Below are 24,255 nucleotides of genomic sequence, written 5' to 3' on the forward strand. Positions count from 1 at the left end.
AAATAAGCAGTGCAAAAAGAAAATACAATGGCAGATCAGTTTATTGAAAGAGAATGTTTTATCACAATTTAATAACCAGTGATTAATGTCAATAGAAGTACACGATTCTATAAATACAAAAATACAGATTTGTCAGACAGAGAAAAAGAAATCAGTACCAGTTTAATACTTAACATAAAAAATTACATCCCATGTTAAACTGAGGGAAGATTATGTATGATGTTCAAGATATTATCTAAAATCCTAAACCCAGACATTTAAATAAAAATTGTATCAATACATTTTCTTCATGGTTTTTTTTTTAACCGAGTCTACTACAGACATTTCAGCATGAATCCTAAAGCACCAATTAGGTTTTCTGCAATAAATGCTGGTAATGAGGTTCCTTAATTAGGAGGCAGAAATCAAATCCTGTATGTGAAAGTAATACATGCATTTTTAAGTTATCTGAACCTTCAAAAGGAATTGGAACTGTTTTGCCTCAAATCTTGGCATCGTCTTAGAAAGCACTGCAATTACTGTAAAACAATTAATGAATAGATGCAAGGCTGCCCTTAGTTATGAAAAATCATATCCTGATGTATTTCAGGATAATTAATGTTATGTTTTAAAGCAGATTTAAAATATATTTAAAATAATTGATACAGTTGTATGCAGCAAACAAATCCTTCATTGATTAATAGTATTTCTATACAAACAAGAAGTACCTCATCTGTCTGTTAAGACACTGCTCATGAAATGTCTCCTTCATAACCGATCCTAAATTGACTTCAGCAGCCAACCAGTTTATTAGCTGGCTTCAGAATTTCTCTTCCCATTTTCAGCAAAGAGTCCTTCCACATGATTTTCTGTATGATATGTTTGAGAATGTGGAGTTTAACTAACCAAGGCTCACTTCACTATTGTTTCGTACAAAGTTAACATTGTAACCATTCCAAGAATGTATGCTAATTTACGTGCCATTTGTTCTATTAGACAGCATTTTGTACTGAACATTAAACATTATAACAGAAGAGAAATTTAGTTTTGGTTTAAATATAGAGAACCCTGTGCTTGTATTATATTTGCTGCTTAGAACCATAGTAGACAATTTACCGCCTTCAGAGGTAATAGAACTTCAGATTTGGTCTGCTGTATTCCTAAAGCGATATAATTTAATAAAATAAATACATTTTATAACAAGATACTGAATTTAAATAGTGTTAATAACATGCTGTACTTTTAGTTGTCAGTTCAATTTGGTACCAACTCCCCTATATAGCCTGTAGTTTTTAAGGCACCTAAGGTGAAGCAAGAGACATCTCTGGAATCCTTCAAGAATGCTTCCATAAAAAAGTATGAAAAAAAGACTTCATATTTGTGTTATACAGAGAGCAATAAATACACATCAGCTAGAGCTAATTGGGGACTCTTCTCCCTTATTACATTCCAGATATACAAATAATCAAAATAATAAAAAAAAAACTTACCAAAAATATCTTACCATAAAGCTGGTATTACTGGATATTGAAAAGAAAAAACAAAACAATACAATTTAAAAAAAATATCAGTACAAACAAGAGCGCACAACTTATTATTACAAGTGTTTCCTAAATTTGTCCAGAAAAGGCATTGAGTATTGACATTTCATTCGAGTGAATGCTTATAACCATTCCATTTAATTATTTTAATGAATGTACTGTCAAATCACCTGCTAAACTATTAATAAAATTTTACATTTTAAATTGTGCTTGGATTAATGAAAGACTTTGGATGTAAATTTTACATCAATAATTTGCTTTGAACACCCAAATACAAAATACCCAATCACCAAGTAGAAAATAAGTATTGTTTTTTAATACACCCCCAAAACATCCATATTCCACAATATTCTAAAAAGCTATCTGGGATTGATTCATTAATAGCCATCACCTAAAAATGGTTTCCAAATCTCATCCTAGAGGAACACTTTCTTTTCTGCCTTTTGTACTAGTCAAGTTCTTAATTATTATCTAATTAATTTCTATTTGGGGAATATTTGTGAAAGTGCCTACAGCTACATGCCTGTACCAATTTCTAAGTTTCAGAACTACCCTCATTTAGGTGTGCTGCCTGACGTGTAACCATTTTGTTGCTCTGCATTTTGAAACAACGTTTATTGTAGCTTAACAGTGTCATTCTCACCTGAGTCTGTGAATCATTAATTGATCATCTAGTAAAAAAACGATATGAGCAGAAATAATAGCAGGCAAATTGAGGACAGACTGTGTAAAGTTCTGTTTGCTGAAGTTGCTGGAAACAACACCCTTGCAGTAGGGTATCTGTCACAATCAGGACTGACCAAAGAAAACAAGAAACAAATTAGCAATGGAGATTTCGAGCTCATCTGGAATGGGTACAAGCAGAGCTGGTGTTCAACCAGGACCAGGGCTGGGAACCACATCTAAGAATAGCAATAGTTCTCCGTTCAATTACAACTACAATGTGTAATGGTCTACTATGAAATACATGTTATAGGTCACTGTGAGTGTAATTTTAGAGTGAAAATTATAATTATAAGAACTGAACGGGGAATGTTTGTGCTGTAAAGTAGACATTTTGTCTTGTTTGGAAAAGGCACCTGATTGGACCAATGGACATCCTATAATTAATGGCATGGTCTTGCAGTTTCATCTAATATAAGGCATCTGTCATACCTTTCTCCTTAAATTCTTTTTCACCAAGCAGAAAATAGTTTACTAGCTCCTCCTGGAGCATCCTGAGACACTGGATCAGTGCCCTTTTTTTAAAGACTGGTATGTACAGCACACATTTTCATAGTACCATTTTGCTCTTGCATCACAATAAGGTACCAAGAGATTCAATCAAATGACTGAATCAGATTCAATGATTTTCTTTAACATCACAGTTCTTTTTCTACCGGATAAGTCTTCTTCTCTTGGGAAACTGATTAAGACCACATTTTGAGAATATCTATTCAAGAGAAACATTCTGCTGTTGTTACTAAAAGTATCTTAAGGCATAATTTTTAAACTGTCAAATCAACTGCAATAAAAGCATATTTATAAAAAGAAACTTTTGTAGTTCCATTTTTAAAATTGGACAGGGATATTCAGTTCAGCTATAAAATACATATTCATTGCAGCACCCTGTACATGTGTGTACGTGCTCTTCTTCAAACATGTGAAGGAGAATAATGTATAAAAAGAATCTGGCCCAGGCAGCAATGCCTTTGAACAGTAACGAAGCAAGATATATTAAAGCAGCACTGAAAAAACAGCAACATCCAAATATGTATAATTAAACTGATGCATTCCCAAGATTTCCTTCATAAAGATGTTTTTTTTTTACCAAAACGGCAAAACAATATAGTTCCTCGAGAGATTTTTTTTCTTCTTTTCATTCAAACACACTGGTGATCTCAGACGGGTCTCCTTTTCAGACAGAGAGAGGCCCGCGTAGCCATGGCAGAGCTAGACTCTCTCTGTTCACCCCCCCGGGCCCACCTCGGGTTCGGGAGTCACATCACTGGATCTCCGGCTGGGTCTCCATCTCCCCGCGGGACGCTGTCCGAGCACGTGTGTACTCACTGGTCTGCACGGCGCCGGCCCGAACATCCCTGAGGCGCCATCGCTTTACAGCAAGGAAGGTGTTGTAGGCGTAGACAGCTGTTGCAAGGAACCCAAATATCTAGGGAAAGTAGCACAGTAATTACAGAATTGTTTCATCTCTGCAGTTTTATTCTTTAGATTTTGCCAGGAATGATAAATAGGAGCCACGGAGGTAAAAGACAAGGACGATATTCCACTGGCAAGTAAGCTCTCATAATAATAATTCCTTACATTTCTATAGTGCTTTGCAGGACACTCCACTCAAAGCACTTGACAGGTAATGGGGACTCCCCTCCACCACCAGTGTGTAGCCCCCACCTGGATGATGCGTCAGCAAACAAATTGCGCCAGTACACTCATCGCACACCAGCTATCAATGGGGAGGAGAACAGAGTAATGAAGCCAATTCATAGAATGGAAAATATTAGGAGGCCATGAAAGACCAGGAGGAAACTTGGCCAGGTAACACTTTTCGTGAAAAGCCCTAGGATTTTTAAAGACCACAGAGCACCTCAGTTTAACGTCTCATCTGAAGGACAGCGCTTTTTTTTACAGTACAGTGGTCACTGTACTAGGGCATTAGGACCCACATAGACTGCAGGGTGAGCACACCCAACTGGTCCCACTAACGCCTCTTCCAGCAGCAACTTCAACTTTCCCATCCAGGTACTGGCCAGGTTCACACCCGCTGAGCTTCAGTGAATTGCCAGTTGTGAGCTGCAGAGTGATATTGCTGTTGGCTGGATGTCCAGACTACTTAGTAATCCAAGCACTGCATCTGAGTGCATATATGTTGAAAGGATTGAAGTTAAGAAAACACAGATGATCAAAGACATCCTTACAAAGACAAATTAATGCTATGACAGGATTTTTTACAAGAGAAATTCACATGAAAGGTGTGTTTATAGTCTGTTTTGTTATTTTCTCATTAAAGGATAATTTTAAAAGTATAACCAACAGACAAATTAAAGTGTCCTTTTTTTAAAAGCTTCTACAGCTTCACTTGCAGGTTTTACACATATCAAATGTGAGTTTTACAATATGTATGGAAGAGATTTGCTGCCATCAAGGAAAAACATATTTCATGCACTATCTGGTTATGAGAAAATTATCTCGTAGTTAGCAATGATAGCAATTATTATTTGAGTACATGGACAACCTATATTACATTGTGCAATGACAGCAATGACAGCTTGGCTGGAACTGAGGGTTTAGTGTTTGTGACTGTGTCCAGTGCTGCAGAATGTACACAGACAGACTTTCCACTAGGGTTCAGGCATAATGAAATGCTGCAATTTGTACCTAATGCGAACACAATCATAACCACGAGGACAGTTGAACTTATTCTCAAACATAATGGGTGTCAACCCGACTAACAATGGAATCAATTCCACTGCTTTAAATTGAACGCCATCTAATGATAATTCCACAAAATTATTGTGATGATTGTGCTATGGTGTGATTATCACATAAAGTATCTGAGAATGTAATATCCCTTAATAACAATTTCTCAATTATGAGATAGCACATTTTTTCTTGATAGCAGCAATGCGCTTCCCTAGAAGTGTATAATATAGGTCACTTGCAGGTTTTTGTAAGTAAAATGGAATATTTGTAAGCACAGTGATCAATTAGAAAACATTATTTTCTAATACCGAGTCCACTAATTTTGTTACCCCATAACTAAATGATGTATGTTGATTCCTTGCGGCAGCTCTGAATGGAAAATATTATTTTAAAAAAGCAATAAACCTTGTAGTTCCATTCCCCTACCAAAACCTGCATATCTGATAAAAACTGCATTAGAACTAGACACAGCAGGAGGAATGCTTTAAAGTTCTCCAAGTTAATGGGAGCTTTCAAGCACAAAAATTCCAGTCTGTTACACTTCAGTGTCCTGCTGAGAACATCTGTATAATAAACAACTCAGCACAAATTCTGGCAAAACTAAAGAACACCCAGTATCAAACAAATAAAGCTTCTGCTAACTCTGAGAAAAAGAAAAAAATAACAACAGCAACAATAAAGTAATTGGATAATTTATAGCTTGATAAAAAATTACATCAGCAGATTATACAGATTTGTATTTGTTTACAGATTTTATTCTATATGGGCAACTTCAGTAGTCATCAGTTCCCAGTGTCTTTAACATACTTTGTTTTCACGAATACTTAATTCAGGCATATTTTAATATTTAAAAAAAATTATGGAAGGAGCTCAACTGACGTTATATTCCAATCACATACTGTACAGCTGTTAGTAATACAGCTTCTTACACACAAGAGGGCAGTATTTACACTTGGACATGATTTTTTATTACACTACTATGTTTTGCATTTCAGTTTTAGGAGTTACTAAGATTTATGAAGAGTTTAGTTCCACAAATGTTGCTGTTTGATTTGATTCGTAGTTATTTTTCATTATGTTTCTGTTTAAAGCTAATAAAGGGTACCTTATTAGTATGAATTAATTATTGGAAATAAACCTTTACCTCAGCACTTGCTTTTTCTTATGACAAATCTATTCAAAACTTGCAAAAAAGAAAACATCTGCCATGTACCTATGATAAATTTTGTTAATGTGCATAGAGTTTTGTTCCGCCTTTAGGAGATACAACATACTTCCTCTTGAGAAGAGATAGCCTTTGACTGAAAACTGCTATATGAAACACCAGCAAGAGGTTTTCTTTATTCCTGTGTACCGGTGGACTAATTCCTGTGAATTAGTAACAGAGCTTTTAACAGACAGCTGTTGAACTCCAAAGCTACTGCATAGGTTAATACTAGATCGTTCTAAAAGGTCAGCAAGTTCAGAATTCCAGGACCTTGTTGTTCTGGCGACAGGGTCTTTACAGGAAGATAAAAGAATGAATTCCTTCTTACCACTGCTGCGATCTCGGCACCGGTCTTGTGATTCAATGCCGCAAGGACTATTGATGCCAGGAAGAAGAAAAATGTACTGGCTCCAGTGTTCACCAGGTCCTGCAAAGAAACACATAAGTTAACAATTGCTGATCATCCTACATTATACACAAGGGTAATAAAGTTTCTTTATTCTTTCCTAAAAAATACCTACTTACTTTTTTTTAGCATTATCTAAACACATCAGGTGGCTCATGATTTGAAAGGCTCTTGTTTGGAGTGAAGGTTGTGCTCTATATTGCAGATTACACCATGACCCAACCATCTCTCGGATTTCTAAAGCAGAGGTGCACAATGCTTCAAGCCCAACCAGGGCTGGGTGACCAAAGTCAGTAACCGTGCCCTGCTGTGACCTTCGGTCTGCCTATTAGCCTGCAGTGTTGTAAATAAGAGGTCAACCTCTCTTCCAGATGATGAGGTCTGTTTGAAAAATATCAGATGGCTCTCACAGTGACTGGTTTGGAGGAATGCATACAAAGCCCTCGTCTTTCCATCATCATATGAGGGGTACTGTATATTGGTTAATGCCCACTGATTGACAGCTAGGAGTAAGATATAATAAAAAAAATGACTGGCTATTCAAAAATAGCTTTTCTATTCTACAAACATTTAAAAAATTGGTATCGCCAGTATTCTCCAAATCACCTATTTGTTTTTTTTTTGTCCAGTAACAAAATTTCTTTTAAAGTACATATTATTCAATCTTTATCAGTACCTTAATATGGTATCAGCATTTCAGGAAAAATATTAATTGATTCACTGCAATTCATATGACCGCAGATAAGTGACCTTTTCAAGGCCCTTACACGTTCACTCCTACAGTAGGATACTTTTTATTACATAAGACTGAAAAAGTCCAGCTGACAACCATGTTAGCTTTGCATTTGACATCTTTTCCTTCTCTCATGAGAGGGACTGGTGAATGTGGTTTAAGGACAGGGGGCAGGGGTGGCACTGCATTGAGCTGTAGTCTCCACCGAGTCCGAGGGAAGAGCTTTGAGTAAAGTTCTGCTTCAGCAAATACTGTACCAGCAAAAAAAAAGTCAATCCTCTGTCCAAGAAGAAAAACTACACCAATGCCAAGCGTGCTCAGCTAAGCCAGTGTAAATCAAATAAGCAGCAGGTGAGACTGTCTTGTTAACACACAGGCAATCTTGGCTACAACAGCGCATTTCCCAACAGGTTATTTACAGTTCTGCTGCCATAATCTCTGCAATGGCAGTGCCTTCTTTCTCTCCCTTTACTAAGCGCCTTTAAAATTTAATTATGTCTGGACTTTCATCTGAGGGGGAGGGAAAAAAAATAAAAGAAGCCATAAAGCAACATAACCCAACCCTGCTTAACACTTGTATTTAAAAACCCCTTAATTCTACAGTTTTTACAGGAAAATTAAATCATTACATTCACTGCAATTATAAACAATATGTTACAAAAAGACCTTTGGCACTAAGCATTGATGAAACCTCCTGATTAAATACAAAACTAACTAGGCAATAAGGATTAATGCATGACTTGGGTAATCATCATGTGATTGGAGCCATAATGCAAGTCATTGCTTATACTGTCTCACATGACACCCCACCCCACTTTGCTAATATTCCCCCCAACACAGGGCTTTTCAGATCAGTTACCTTATGCTGTGGCTGCAGAAAAGCTATACAGAATTGTTGAAAAGACATCCAAGGGAGACCTACAATAACGTAGCTCGTAACTCTCAGGTATTTGAACATTCCTTTGTGCGTATGTGTGATTTTACAAAGCAAAGGAAAAAAAACTGCACATCCATCATGCGAAACCAGTAAAACCTCAAATGCACAATGCTCCCCAAGATATCTGTTGTTTATTCAGGCTTTAATTCATTTAGAGAAGTATTCCAGTCGGAAATGAAAAGGCCATATACACCAATTAAAAAGTCAATACAGCTCTCACAGGATTTACAGTATTGTTCCTCATTAATATTCACTTTTGTTTTGGTCACCCCTAACAGAAGGAAGATGAACATCTGATTTATGAAATTACCTGCTGGTGTAAAAGCTCCAGGGAGCTCTCATTCCAGCACTAAGTATTCCTGCAACACATCTGTACTATACACTCAGTATGCAGATCAATATTCTGAAAAGCCATTCAACCATCAATGCAACCCACGTGCTTTCAGGGTATGTACCTGTTTAAAGAGAATAATAAAAAGTAATAAAATGGTATTATAACAGGTCTTTTTAAGGATGCCTCAGATTTTCCACTACATCTATAAAGTAGAAACAAAACTGCATATATGTCAGTTTTTATCTTGTATTTCACATCTTACTTATGCTAGCTTTTGACTGTATTGTATAGTCATAAATACGTAACAAATTAAGATATATGTATATAACAAATATAGCAAAATGCCACTCTTATAGTGTATGTCTTAAGATTAGCCATTTGTGCATGCTGGAGATCCTAACTACCTTGCCATAAAGTAATGGAATCACTACAACGTCCCTCCACTATGAATGAAACGGTTCAGCTGCAGTCTGGAATAGAACCTGCAGGCTCCGTGGTTGGCTTGTTGGGTATTACAGAATTATTTGGCTTCTCCTAATAAAAATTGAAAAGAAGGATGGTAAAACGCAAAATTTAATTTGAGTAATGCAACGAGTCAGTCACAACCAGAAAATGTAAATATAAACATCCAAGAGCAAACTTGCAGAACCCTTTGAAAATGCCTTTTTAAGGGATCACTGAAACGTTTCACCGTCATTTTTTTTAATCTACATATTTTGTTTCACAAGACGACTGGGAACAGGAAACCCCCAGCTTCTGCAAAAAAACTTTAAATGGCAATGGAGAACTTCGTGGGAAGGTCAAAATATTTACACAACCACACTGCTATTAATTCTCATCTCCATGGAATTTATCTGAAGAAAAAACACTGGAACATGAATATTTGATACTTTCCTAATTCTGTGTTGAAGCATGTGTAAATGAAAGCTTAACACTGTGCCTTGATTTCGTCTGATGTCGTTTATTGGAGGGAAGATCATTTAATGCTAATGCTCCCTACCATTTAATTACAATGACTAACTCTGATTTCCCCTTGAGGATATAATAAGCAATAGGAAGAGGGATTTACTCAACAACACAAATCTGCAGGGGTTTTATGATGAATTACAAGGAATCCCAAGCACACGGCAAAAACACCATAGCTTATGCGATGCCGCAAAAGCAAGCTGGTCCGGTGTGTTTTGCTAAACTCCACATCTGTTACAGCTATTAGGACGCACTTGGCATGCAAGCTAGTCTCCAGATCTAGAAATTCTGAGAACTAGAAAATCCTTGTCAACATTTAACCCAGAACATTTTATAAATGCACCTCCAAAAACTGCTCCGTGCCCTTTATAACGTTAGACTTTATTCTATATTTTTTGATTAATCAGAGAAGCTTGCATGTCACTAGAACCTGTCAGTGCTGTTAGTGAGTGTGCCTGACAAGATAAACATCTTGTCCAGTAACTGGAGCATGTGGGTTGAAACACATCTCACATGACCGAGTAAGTTAGAACTGGAACTCTTGGGAATCTTTCATGTTTTCTTTCATTATAGTCTTGGTACAATATTTCCATATCTACCACACGTACTTGGAAAGACATAAAAATCAACATCTAATAAGGACACAAAAGACACCCAATTATTTTGTGCAAAATATTATTATGTGCAAGGCTCCATACAAACAATATCCTCCATAACAGTTATTAGGTGCTAACCTTTGATGTTCATGCAGTAGACACTGACTTCTTCAAGGTCACTTACCTCTGAAATAAAAACAGGACCATTCATTTGTGTGGACAAAGACATGCAGAAATGTTAACTGCTACTTACTATAGCATCTGAGCACCATGCTCCTGCAAGACAGGGATCTTGGGGACAAGGCTGGTGTGTCTACAGATTTTCACTCCAGGTGAGCTCTTAATAACCTGAACCAGCTCACTATTGACTTAGTAGGTCCAGTTTAATAGCTTCTCACAGCTCTTCAGATACTGGTGCTATAAGCAGATCTGGAAAATCTGCTCTAGAAGGACGAGGACTGGGGTACCCTGATGTAGGATAACAAAGATGAAAAAATTAACTACCTCTATGAATGTGCTAAAGAGGGTACTTTTAGCAACAACTCCATTTGCACAGACAGAAATAAAATAAGTAATGCCATTAAAATATGATGTTATTCAAAAACCTTTAGAAGGATGAAATGTCTTCTAGCCCAATTTGTATTCTTAATTAAATCCATGTAACACATATAAATGTTTCTTTCTAATCAAACCAAAATAACAACTTTTCATGCTGAAGAAGGGAATTTTATTTTTTCTGCCAAAAATAACAGAAATACTCATTCACATGATACCATATGACATACACTTTTGCTTTTTTTACATTTAGAATGGCTGTTTTTTTTTTGTTAAAGGCCTAGCTGATCTAGAAATGCCAGCTGTGTGATGCTGACGCACTGGATCACAACACTGCAACTATAAAAGCTGCAAGCACACGGGGAGAATGACGAGGGGCAGGGAGACTCCCTAAACTACTGCCTTCAAGCCGCTCATCTTTTAATACAGCACACTACTGTGAAAGAGACTCGGTGCCAAATGGAGAAGCGCAATGTGCCTCATTTACAGGACCTTCAAAGCTCAGGAAGCAACAGGGGTCCCTCTATTGTGCTTGGTGTGAGCCAAGAGAACCCTGGCTGACTAATCCTTAAGGGCACTTGGCCAAATGTGTGCCACCACTTGGGGAATCCTGATGACATTATCTGGGCTCAAACGCACAACATCGGGTTGCCAAAACTCAACTGCAGTAGGGCAAGTGCCTCAATTGGTTCAGGCACTCAGGGACCCCTTGATAAGCATCCCTACTACAACCACACTAGAGGAGTTACTGGAATTACAAAACACTTCACCAACGTGCAATAACCGCACCAGAAAAGTACTTCAAGACAACTTGAAATGAGGAGCCCCTCTCGGTTTTCACTGAAAGTGCAGCGTCATGTATAAATTCTGTATAAATAATGCCGAGACAGGCTTCTGTGCTCAACCCAGTAAGTTTAAAGCCTAAAGACATAAACACAATCAGAAAGTCTTCAAATGAGTTATCCAGACAGAAAAAAAGAGAGTTCCTTTCCAGAACAAATGAAAAGTTATACTTAGCATTCTCTGGCCTGGAACAGAACTTTGCCAAGCAGCAGCAGTATCTATTTGTTAAAAAGCTTAAAAGCCATTGTTTATCTTAACTTCAGCCCAACCACAGGCTATAACTTTTAACTTCTGTAACGAACCATGGCAGCAATATTTTCAATTTTCCCTACAAAGCAAAAAAAATATACAGGATATTAATGAGAACGTTTATTTGGGAGCCTTCACAGCGCAGATCTTCAGGATAAAAATAAAATGGGTTAGTGAAAAAAGGGTTCAGCTGGACTTCGCATTGTAAGGCTTTTCTTAGATTAACAGCAAGTTGCAAAAAAGTTCTTCGTTCAAGTTTCACAGACATAATACATAATATTAAATATATATTAATAAACAATACATAACAATACATTATTTTTATATTTAAAATAAGATATTTCTACATAAATCTAGTAAATTGAAATTGCCATGTTCTGTAGAAAAACTAGAAAATTCATGAGACTCACAGTTGATTTGAAATTGCATTACTAATTAAAACTGGTTTGGTCTCCAAACCAAGGCATATTATAATTGGTCTTCTGTTGTTCTCCGTTATTAACATTGATATTACATGGTTGGTTTTTTTATGAAGATATTTACCAATATAAACACTAAAGAATTTAAGAAAATGCATAGTTTTCACTCTTTCCCCATGCCTGACTTAAAAACAATGTTAATCACAGCTCAGCACCTCTCATATACAAGTTTTACTTCTTTATCAAACCACAGATATGAAAGAATGTCTTACTGTGAGGTTCCAGTTGATGTGGGGTACTTTAGTGTGGAGGTTGAGGCTGAAGATCAGGAGCAGGACTCCTGTGACCACAAAGGCACTACAGCTGACAAACTCAAAGAAGTACACCCCACCACATGGCAAGCACATCATGATGGTTTCTATGCAGATAAATCCAATCAGTGCCAAAATCTAAAGGAAGAAGAAAGAGGAAGAGTTAAAAATATAACTATTGTTGAGCTTTCTTCACACTTTTAACTCATAGAACAGTGCTGGTATGATCAACTGCTTGAGAAAGCACACTGTATACAATGAAATTACTTCAGAGATTTGATTTTATCTGCTGTAAACTCCATTCACAGTGTTCAAAACCTGCACCGACCAGTCCTTCCTGCATACACATGGGTTCCAAAAAGGTCATTTCAATAAAAGAATCATCTTAATAGAAGCTGGAAAATTAACTTTTTGAAATGTATAATTCTGCAGTAGGATCACTGGGGATAACTACGTAAATAGCACTCTCGCCATGGCCATTGATAAGATTGAAGGTTTCCATCCATGATCCGTGCCTCTTAAGAATTGCAAGATTCCAAAACAACTCAGCAGGGCAATGTTAATGTTCACTAACATTAAAACAAAAAAAATGAATTTAGTTATGAGCAGAACTACTAATGTAATCACTGAATTAATGGCTCATATTAAAATCTTGTAAAGCTTTTTTGCTAATGGGGTTTGCTGACAGCTTTAGCATTTCCGTACTGTGCAAATGTAAACCATCCTAACACAAACACGACTGTCTGAATGCCACGTTGGCTGAGGAAGACCGGGGCAGAGAAAATGAATTGGCAGGACTTGTCACCAACACTGGCAAGGAGCCGCAAGACACACTGAATTCTCCTTCCTATTTCTCCACAGCATGTTTAATTTGCTTTTTTTGCTTGACAGATATCTATACCAGATGCTCCTGTTCACAGTTCTGACATGAGCACAAGGTCAGCTGACATCTTAACAGTCAGGAGACCGCCCACTCAAAGGTGACACTGCCAGACAACTGTTTCACTGACATGCTTTTTTAATAGATTCATGTCCTATATAAGCTGCCTAGTACACTACTGATTGATAGTGGCTCACTACTTTTATTTACATAAGCAATTATGAACTTACAAAACTAATTACATAGAGCGAAAATGTGCTTTCATGTGCAAAAGAGTCACAAGACTTTACTGCTTTGAACTGAAACTACAGACCGGTTAGACCACTTTGTTCTACTACAGTGTTTAGCAATGCAAATTGGATTTATTGTATTATAACAAAGAGGCTTTTAAAAAATTCTTATGAGGTGCTTAGATTGTAAAGAGGATATTCCGCTTTGTAACACTACCCAAGTAAGCAAATGTACATTTTTTCATTGAAATGTAACCTATACAGAACAAAGAGCACTTTACTAGTGAAAAAAAGCTTAATTTCATGTGTTACTCTTCTGAGAAGATATAAGAACCTATTACATTATAAGTCTTGCACATCTTAATTAGCAAAATCACAAAAGACTGCAAACCCTGCAACATTCATATATTATATTCCAATATATTAGATATATTGCGATTTCTAGCAGTGTTTCAGGGTTGCTTAAAAAAACAAAACTTCTTCAAGTGGTACTTCTGTCACAGACACATTTACTGCACAGTGTAGAAGATCCCTATCCTGGGATTTTTAGGGTTAACCAAAAATGTAGCAGATTTTCTCCAAAACTAGAGCTGAACGTTTACTTCTCTATCTCCTGACAATTAATATATTTACAGCGTTAATTTGTGCTGGATCAACCCAAATTACAGATTTGAATGACTTTCTTGTGTAATACATGATTAAAATGTCATTTTAAAAAAATGATGTGCATTTAAATACAAATAAAAATGTCAAACAAGAAGCAGAGACTGACCTGATAGCAAAAGAAATTGCATTTTTTTTCATTTGGTCTTAAATCAATAATCAATTATATGATTTCTACATTATTTTTTAGAAAAACCCACAAAGCATGAAATGGTATCTGTTCAATTCTATTTATTTAAAAAAAGGCCATGAAGACTCAAATTCTTCTTCAAACCAGATTCCTATTGAGGTCTTACATGACTGCAAATCAGTTTCCTCCTATTGAATAGTGTTCCAAAGCATAAATCTATTGACAACAGTTACTTTCCAAAACAAGGAGGGGGAAAGAAACTGTAACTAGTGCATCACACTTTGCTTTACTAACCAAAGCAAAGTGTTTTTGGAGTTTGAAGTGAGAGTAAAAATTATAGATTTTGGAGACGTTGAGAAGTAACATGGTAGATAAACTAGTTAGACAAAACAACACACTTTAGAAATCCTGCTGTGGAAATCTACATTGAAGGCTAATTCGCTATATTACAGCATGGCCAAACAGTATGTATACTGTATAGAGTATAAGACAGAAATCCAAGTGAAATTTGATAATGAAGTTTTGACTCCCTCCTATTTCTCTTGTAGTACACAAGGAAATATATTAAAGCCACATACCCCAGTTAAACGATTAATGCTAAATATCCAATTTCTCCCAATAGTGCATTTCAAAATAGGGCTTTTGAAATGTTTGTGAGTAATTCAAACATGCCTAATATCAGAAGGTGTTTGCACCTTAGAATTATCTCCATTCCTGTAATAACCAATCACTTGGTTATTGGTTATTGGGAATAAGCAGACAAAACTGAGCACACTTCTCTAAGAATAAACCACTTCAACTGCATAATTGTTTTCTGTTTGTCTGGATCAATGAAAGAGAAGCAGTTGCTACATTTAAGGAGTAGAAAGCCATTCATAACTTCCAGTTGGCATAAATCTGCAGAGTAATAAACGCTAAAGAAAAAACATCTGCAGTATTACTTAAGAAGTCAGCAGCATTAAAAGCATTTTATTTCCTGCTCCAGCAACATGTATTCTTTTAAACCTCCATCCATCCAATTTCTAACCACTTCATGCCATTCAGGGTCTCATGGGAGCTAGGGGATACACCCTGGATGGGACACCAGCACACGGCAGGGCACACACACACACACACCCACCAGGGCCAGTACTCCAAGAAGCCAATCAAGTTACAACTATGTCTTTGGTCTGTGGATAGAAACCAGAGCACCGGGAGAAAACCACATGGATTCAGGAAGAATATTAAAACGCCACACAGATAGCACCCCAGGTCCCCAGTGCTGGGAGGCAGTAATGCTAACCAGTGCTCCACTGTGCCACCCTCTTTTAAACCTCTTCATTATAATAACTGGGACGGCTGAATTCAGATTTATCTGACAGGTTAAAATGTATTGAACAGTCAGATACATTGTCTTTCTGTAAGCTTTATTACACACCTAGCTTTATTAAATTAGGTTTGGTGTACTGCGACTATATTAGTTGCACATGGGAAGTCACTTCCAAATATATCTGTTGCAGTTATAAGAATGTACGGAGTGTACATTACAATGTTTACGGAGTGCAGTGTGATATACTTTATACTTTATTGTGGTGTTAGTTTTCCACATATAACAAAGTGTGAAAAACAACTAGCAGTACGTGGTGATCTGGGAAATATATGTTTGGAAACTAAAAAAGTGGACAAACACTCAAAAAGCGTATAAACCATTGCTCTAAACTTCAGAGAACAGATACAAACAAACTGTTTTATCAGTCTGAATTACGAATTATTTCCACTCAGCACATACTGAGCTACTCTAAGAATGAAAACAGGAGGGAGTTCAGAAAACACATGGAAAATGCTGAGTTATCACTTTCAGAGGACAGCAAGTAAGAAGAAATATTATCAAGACTTCTGTATTGTGTTTCTTCTGCATCTGCTTTTGTTTTTCACAAACACATATATATATACTGTATATAGACTATTTTTTATTTGGAGATTATCCAATTGAGATTAATGCTGAAACATATTCAGTTAAATCCAAATTTATTTTTCAGTGGAGGGAGTTCTGGAATGTTTTATTAAACACAAAATATAGACCAATTCTAATACCAAGAGTGACCTATCAACTTTGCACCATAAAATAAAACCTAATTTGATGTATAATGCTGTTTCTTCAGATGTTCCCTGCTCAGAATTAACTGGAAGCAATAATTCAAAACACTGGCTGAAATATCCCTACTTTATCAGACAAAGAGAACAAGCACTGCATCTAAATGACCTAGATTAAAGTGGAAAAATAAATAAATGTTAGCAATCTAAGATGGTGTGTCTCTGCTCCATACTCCCCCTTTTCCACACAGTACTAGTGAATCTAAATAAAATCAGTTACAAACATCAACCATTTACAGTATATGCAATATATCAATTAACTATGTCAGAATATTAATGTTTTGGTTGATTTGACTAATTCTACTAATTGTATTGCAGAGACAGAAACCTTTTAAAAAACACAGTTATTTAACATATGAGAACATCAGAAATTTATTGGATAAATGTCTAACATGCATTTTAGACCTTTAAGGCTTGTTGAAAAAAAAATAATTTTACAGTCTAACTTAATAACAGCCACAGAATCCTAACAAGAGAAAGAAAACAAGGAAGTCAAAATGAGCAAAATCTTAAAGCACTGTAGGACAATGAAAGGTTGAGTCCTGTCTAAACTGCTATCCAAAATCTCTTGTTCACATCAGTAATTGAAAAAAAAAACTTAAATTGTAACAATTTTTCAGATTTCTAGCTTCCCTGTAATTGTTTTTAAAAGATTTGGCAACCTGCCTTTCTACAGTTTAGTTTCCCCTTTTGCAGATAACATCCTACTAACAAGTAACTGCTCTATCAGAGGCAACAGCCATTTTTAAGTGCAGAAAAACAAAATTAGAACTACAAAACCATGAAAAGGAGCCTAAATTAAAGCCTTTCTCGAAACATGTTTATGTTTATTACAAGTTATACAAAGCAGCCATTTACCATGTGTTTAACAATGACATCAGACCACATGACAATGTAACCACTGTGTGGTTGGCATGTCTGTCCCTACATCAGGGGTCACAACAGGGTCCTTCACTAGAATCATAAACATCTCTAGTCGATAACCTGTCCCAAACATGCAAGGAGAATTCTCTGAATTCAGCTGAACCCGGTGTATGGTTTCCAGGCAGTGGTTGCCTGTTGTCCGAGGTGATCTCCGAGAAGCCCAACATCATATCAACCTTTGGATAAAAACAAAGATTTACGAGCTTTCTGATTAAAAAAAAAAGAATCTGGCTTATCCAGAGACTCGGTAGCTGATAATCTTTTACCTTCTGCTTTGTACACAGGTGCATACCTGTAGTGCAGCTGTCCTGGTATTGTGCAGCCCCAATACATTTAAACAAAAGGAATATGCCATTCTGACAGTTAAACCATAGAAAGTACTACAATAGACTAGACACTTGATTGCTAGGTTTCCACTTGTTGTACAGCAATTGTCCTCAGATAAGCAACACCTGAAAGAGGGAGAGATGGCTCATAAACACCCTAATATTAAATTAACTGTATTAATTTAATATTAAGGTAAATTCCCATTTAAGTCAATAAGTTGTTTCAGTTTCTACATGGATACATTTAAACAGTGCATTCCTGAGCCCGACATCCAAGTTACTGATTATTTTACTTTGGAACCTACTTCCACTTTAGCATTTTAGTTTTATTTAGCCCCCTGTTTAGTTTTCCTTAGTCTATTTTCTTGCTTTTCCCACTCCACACTGTTTCTTCTTGTTTAAAACAGAGTGTGAGCCAGAGTGTGGAGTTCAGACAGTTCTTTCATGAGACACGAAGATTTTGTCAAAGCTATTTCCTTTCTGAGTAAACCTGGCAGAGCCGCCTCAGTGCAAACTGGTATTTTCCTTTGTTTTCATCCTCTTAGACATCTGTTTTAGGTGTACCGCCCTAAACCCACATCCAAACATCTCTTCGGGATTTTTTTGTATACAAAACCACCAAGCATGGAACACAAAACACACTTGGGTTCACAGTAAAGACAGCTTTGTGTACTTAAATAAAACCCTCTAACTGTCAGTGACAAGCAAATTGCTTGTTCATACGACAAAATAACATTTATATGCCTCTAACAAAACTGAAAAGATAAAAATAAAGGACCTTGCATGAAAATATAAAATGAACTATTTTCTACGCCAAATAACATCTATTTACTAATGGCAGCATACTTCATAGTATTCAAATCCTGCCTATCATTTAAGCACTTGAACACACAAATGTTTTCTGAACTGAGGCATTCTTGCAAACTATTTTTTGCAAAGACATCTAAGCCCCTAAAAAGAGGCATGCTTGTATGAAAGTCCCCTTACATTTACATTCGGCTAATTTCGCAAAAAAATATTCATTATTACAATGAATAGTATTTACTGGAGTTAAAACGTTTTCAATAAGGGAATGTAAATAACATGAAATGGCTGTCCATCTTGCACTTAATTTATCTTTATATATTCATTTGTATAGAGTGAAATAAAGATTGAGATGGTGGCGCAGTTGTTAGCATTGCTGTCTTGCAGTGCTGGGGCCCTGAGTTGAGTTCCCTGAGCTGCTGCCTGCAGGGAGTTTGTATTTCTTTCTGTATCCGCCTTCCTCCCAAGGTGCAAAAACAACTAGTAGGTTAACTGGCTAATGGAAAAAACTAGCCATGGTGTGAGTGCGTATTTGTGTCTGTGTGTGCCCTGTGATTGCCTGGCACCACATCCAGAGTGTATCCTGCCTGGTGCCAGCTGCCTGCCAGGATTGGCTCTGGCTCTTCCGCAATCCTGTACTGAAACGGATGGTGAAATGTTTCTGTCAATAAAGTTTCAAGCATAAAACTGCCTTCAAGTATAACAATGTAATCTAAGTTTCTGCTAATATTATTATTAATAATAATATAATTTGTCATCCAGTAAAATATGTCATTTGGCAAAAGATAAAGTAATAAAGCATCGCTCAGCTTAATTATGATAACATAAGATCACATGACAATGTAACCACTGTCTAGTCAGCATGCACACCAAATTCATTTTATCTCATGCAAAAAAAAGCATGACTTTTTTCATGAAACTCTAGGCATTGTTAACCTCATTTGAGAAAAGATCAAAAGGAGCTCTTCACTTACTCATCCAGACAGACACTGGATGTCATTTATTTGACCACCAATGGCATCCTGAAGCATTAGCCAGTCAGATCTGTCCACCACTCAAATACTTCACGCTCCACATAATCTCACCCTATGGACCAGATACTGATAAGTGCCGGAGCCTTGATGACACTGTAGTAATGAGAACTGGCCAAAATACCCCCAAATCCAATCAGAAAGGCACCTGACCCATATTCACATGTGCAAACTCTAAACGGTTTGGTGATGTAACAAAAAACATTCTCTTCAGCCACTGAACTCCATTCTGCCAAAATACAAATGGAAAACAGAGCAGGCACACCCCGTTATTTCTCTGTGCCTGTTGCATTCCTGGGATTACTGCACTTCCAGCTGTGGCCAATGGGAAATGGTAAACGAACTTCAGATTATATCTGCTAGTCAGAGGAAAACGCTCTCCTTCACAAATGTTCCCAGAAACGAACATCATCTCTGCAGCTCTAGTGAGCTGAAAAGAGACAAAAACAACATGTACAGTAAACGCCGTGCAGCAACCTGGAATTTTCAAGGCAGGTATTATGGTGCTGAATACACTTGTATTACCAAGTGTGCTTTTCAAAACCGACACATGATTCCTTCTACTTTTGGGCATTTTTGCTTCCCTGGGTCAGATGTTTAAAGTTTTGTGGGTTAAAATGCCCAATTAGGAGCTATGAATATATTTCATTGTTTATGCAGTCTGTGAGAAGAGATAACAAGTGCCCCAGTTTACATTGGCACCGAAAAGCAAAATGTACGAGCACAAGAGAATCAAGTACAACCGTGCTTTAAAAACGTTTGTGGCAAAAAAATTAGCAGACAGACATTAACCATACAGCTGTTTGCTGCTGGTACTTAAAGTTTCGAACACTGCCAAGTGTTAGGACCAGTACCAAGTGTTAGGACCAGTATATACTGTATTTTTCTATTTTTTTTATTACAATTGCTAGTACCGTAAAATGAAAAGGCGGTGAAATAGATCATATCGGGTTTTTTTTTTTGGGGGGGAGGAGGTTTTTGCTGTTATTTTTCCATTGAAATGAGTTAATAATTTATCATGAGGTTTGATAGGGGGAGCTACGTCAGTGTGTTGAAAAAGAACATGGTTAATTACACACCACAAAGTAAAAAAAAATCAACGCTTCGCCCGCAGAGCCTTCTTCAGGTGTATGATTTACACGAGATGAAAATGCAGCAGCCTTTATCAAAGACGACTTGCACTCGGTTTCTGAACTGTGTGTTAATATGTACAGAATGCTGTATTATTTTCATATGCATTGACAGAGGCGTCAGATGTATTAATACCGATATCCTTGTAGTAGTTTTGATGTTCAACCTGAAGACAGATGAGTCATGTGCACTTGTCACGTTAGTTCCTCCTCTCCGAAGCCTGTTGCTCCAAAGAAGCGCTTTGATTCACGATGAGCAGAAAGAAGTTTAGACGCTCATTGAACATTTTAGGCAATCTGCTATCCAAATTGCTTTCTTTGCTCCCCCCCGGTTTGGTGAACTATAATCCCTGTTTAACAACACATTTGAAAAGTGATAAATTTGAGAAGGAACGGAATAATAGACAAGATATTACATTAGGACAAAGAACTCGTGTCCACTTACATCTGCCTTAGGTCATACTGCATTAAACATGAACTATCGTTATATTTAAGATTGCACCACCCATTTTCTACCTGAAACATATTTGAGAGGCTTTTACTAAACTCCTAGATTGCTTATGAATTCCGGATTCATACGAGAATGAAAGGAAAACAGCTCATAATCAAGGCACAGAGATGTCTTTCATGGGCATAATTCTAAACAGCCTGAATAATTAACTGAGAACCCAGTAGGCTTTAAAGTATTTCAGTGCTCATCTGGGACTGCCACAAAACGATTTAATTTAAATTACGATTAGGAATCCAATGCAAATCCACCTCAGCCTTTCCGTCTCTGTGTATGCACGTCCGGCACTTACCACTTCTATGAGTTTTAAAATGCCAAAATTTGTTTTCAGATAGTCTATGTCACATCTCAATCCCCCAAGACCGTGTCTTGGATGGACGGGCTCAGTGGTCGGCTGATATGGGCTACTAGCCCCCGAAATCATTGATGTGTTGGAGGCCTCGCCATCAAACCCATCCGCCTCCTCGCTAATCCGCATGTTTTCAAGTCTTCTGCGGTCGAGATGGCAGGTTTGTTAGTGCGGTATCGCCTTAAAGGAAGTCTTCGGAGAATATGCAGTATCTGCAGCGTTTCAACAATTCCCAAGTGTTCCAGTACCGTACAAAGCGAAAATAAGAAGTATAGGTATTTTGCAAAGGCTCCACGGCAGACAGATTTTGTGCATCAACACATCCAGAATAGTGTTAAAGAATCCCCATCACAAATGTCCTTCAGTTGCCTTTTTTGTCAAACAAAAACACAAAGGTTTAAAACTGACCATTAAACGAATCACACTTGTAGAATCGAAGTATTTTAGCTAGTTAGAAAGCTTGTTCTCCAGTACGGATACAGTGGATCGCTTCTTCACCTATTCATTCTTATGCAAGCTGCCGAAAAGCGAGTTTTTTTTACTTGTTATATTCCTTCATGTGGGTGAGACGTCGTTTTCGCTGATGTCTCGTTTTTTGAAGGGGGACTGTACTCCACTTAGAAATTAAACTGCAAATCGCAATGTTGTTAACCCAGATGTCAGCCTGTCCACACTCCGCCCTGCGAACTACGCGCTTTCTTCCCAGTGAAAGGAATATTTAAACAAAGTCCTGAAAAATTGCTTCCAAAAAACAGCGAAAATTCCAGCAAAGTCCCAGCCTGCAGTCTCGTTTTCTCTTCCCCGAAAATTAAAGGGATGCGGGAGGCGGTCTTTGCACTTTTCCTTTTGTTTTCAGAATTAAAAAGGAATATTTCTTTACTAGTTGCTCATTAAATAGTGAAAGAATAACCATCTACTCAACCCTTTCTTCTTTCAAGCCTAGCTCTGAGCAGAGCGGCAGGCGCAGACTGTGTTAGGCTCAGTGACGTGCTACACAGGTGTGCACTAGTGACGCTTAGGCAGGTATCCTCCCTTTAAACTGAATGTGCACCCCATTGGGAAATCACCCCTTTTCACGTAGGACAATTGAATACATTTTAAAATCACTTTACTTTACTTCCGAACTATTCAAGTTGGTACATTTCCGTCCTTACGGTAGCCTATGCTAAAAAACAAAATCTAAAAGTTTGATGCCTTTATGGTGACCACATGTATTGCAGATGAACTCACCATGAAGTATAATTCACTTTGAGTGGAATTTTACATTTGTTTTCACCTGGTGCGTTTCTTCGCTTTCTTAGATATTAATGGTTATATAAAATAGTGTTTATATTTACAAGCCGGCGTTTTAAGAATTTACTGTGGTCTTTGTCTAAAAACAGGGACTATTTAGCAAAGGGAGTCCGTGTTCTCGGAGCACCCTCTATCTGCAGGCTGGCATTGGTTAACGCATGACACTTCAGACACTCATTCGCCGAAGAGAAGCGCCGGAACATAATGGTTCATCCTTATTATTAATGAAAAGTGTTTTCCACACAAGATGTACCATGCTTTGTATTTAGTTGGCAAAACGCTTAGAGTTTGTAAGACGCTCCTTTAGTGTGTGTTCTAGGCCAGTTAGCAGAGGTGAACTGTGGAAAACGTTTGCGTAAAACTAGAGAGAGTTGGGTTAATTTGCCATATGTACATGAACACTAGGTCTTTTAATCCACGACACAACAGACAACACAACACACACTGAGTACAGTACGTTAAAAAACAGTAAGGACGGTCCCAGCCCACCAACAATTAACAACGGGTAATACGGAACAATAAACACAGAACAATAAGTACGTGGTAATCAAGTGAAAGTGGAGAGGGCAGAGGTGCGTTGAATTCAAGACAGTGAGCTGTAAGTGATGCACACTGTCGTAGGATCTGTTAAGCCCAGTAAAATTAAGTATTTTTCACTTCATGGCAGACCTGGTGTGGAACCCACTTTTCATAAACAATAAGGATCAAACAACCCCCTCAAAAAAGCATTGCTTATATTAATGTACACTACTAGGCTATGCTTACTCTAGGGGACTTTAATATACACATTGACTAAAGGTCTTCCAGTCTGGCTAAAGACTTCCCTTCTCTACTGGGATGCTTTGATCTTACTCAGTTTGTTTGTACCCCTACACAACAAAAAACACCCCAGATTTAATCATTGCAAATGTCTTTTGTCTCCCAACATTCTTCCCCTAAACTAGGCCTCTCTGACCACTTAGCTATTCTCTTCAATCTGGAATTACCTGTTTCTAACACTTCCCCCTCACGCTCTGTAAACTTCCACAACTGGCGATCAGTCAAGTTTGGCAAATTCTGTCCTTTCTTCCTTATCTTGTTTCTCTTCCTCTGACCCTCTAGAGGACAAAATACAGTGACTTAATAGCGCTATTTTATCTACACTTGACACCTTTTCTCCTTTAAAAACTCGAACCATCTCCTTCTCTCGCCCTGCCCCCTGGTACAACGACCATCTGAAATCTATGAAGGCAGTTTCCCGCAAACTTGAGCGCAGGTGCTGTCTTTGTGGCCTAAATGTACATTATCAGGCATGGAGAGATTACTTGTCTAAATACAAGGTTACAATAGAGTCCACTAGATCCACCTATTTCTCTCACATT

General features: G+C 37.4%; 1 protein-coding gene across 1 annotated transcript; it reads right to left on the reverse strand.

Moving 5' to 3' along the window:
* Positions 1 to 23: 23 nt before the first annotated feature.
* Positions 24 to 22,582, reverse strand: cmtm4 (CKLF-like MARVEL transmembrane domain containing 4). The gene is made up of 4 exons (XM_006641222.3): positions 21,545 to 22,582; positions 12,455 to 12,631; positions 6,473 to 6,571; positions 24 to 3,669 (listed from the first exon to the last, which is right to left on the reverse strand). Exons 1-4 carry the CDS (start codon positions 21,728 to 21,730, stop codon positions 3,505 to 3,507), a joined length of 627 nt encoding a protein of 208 aa, XP_006641285.1. The 5' UTR covers positions 21,731 to 22,582; the 3' UTR covers positions 24 to 3,504.
* Positions 22,583 to 24,255: the final 1,673 nt, after the last annotated feature.

The sequence above is a fragment of the Lepisosteus oculatus genome, chromosome 20, assembly GCF_040954835.1.
Source record: "Lepisosteus oculatus isolate fLepOcu1 chromosome 20, fLepOcu1.hap2, whole genome shotgun sequence".
In the NCBI taxonomy this organism is placed as follows: Eukaryota; Metazoa; Chordata; class Actinopteri; order Semionotiformes; family Lepisosteidae; genus Lepisosteus; species Lepisosteus oculatus.

Coding starts and splice junctions, on each gene's coding strand:
- cmtm4 (XM_006641222.3), bottom strand. CDS start 21,730: ATGCGGATTAGCGAGGAGGCGGATGGGTTTGATGGCGAGGCCTCCAAC. Junction 6,572..12,454: donor ACATCAACTGGAACCTCACA/GTAAGACATTCT, acceptor GTTTCTTTGCAG/GACCTGGTGAACACTGGAGC. Junction 3,670..6,472: donor GTGCCGAGATCGCAGCAGTG/GTAAGAAGGAAT, acceptor TACTTTCCCTAG/ATATTTGGGTTCCTTGCAAC.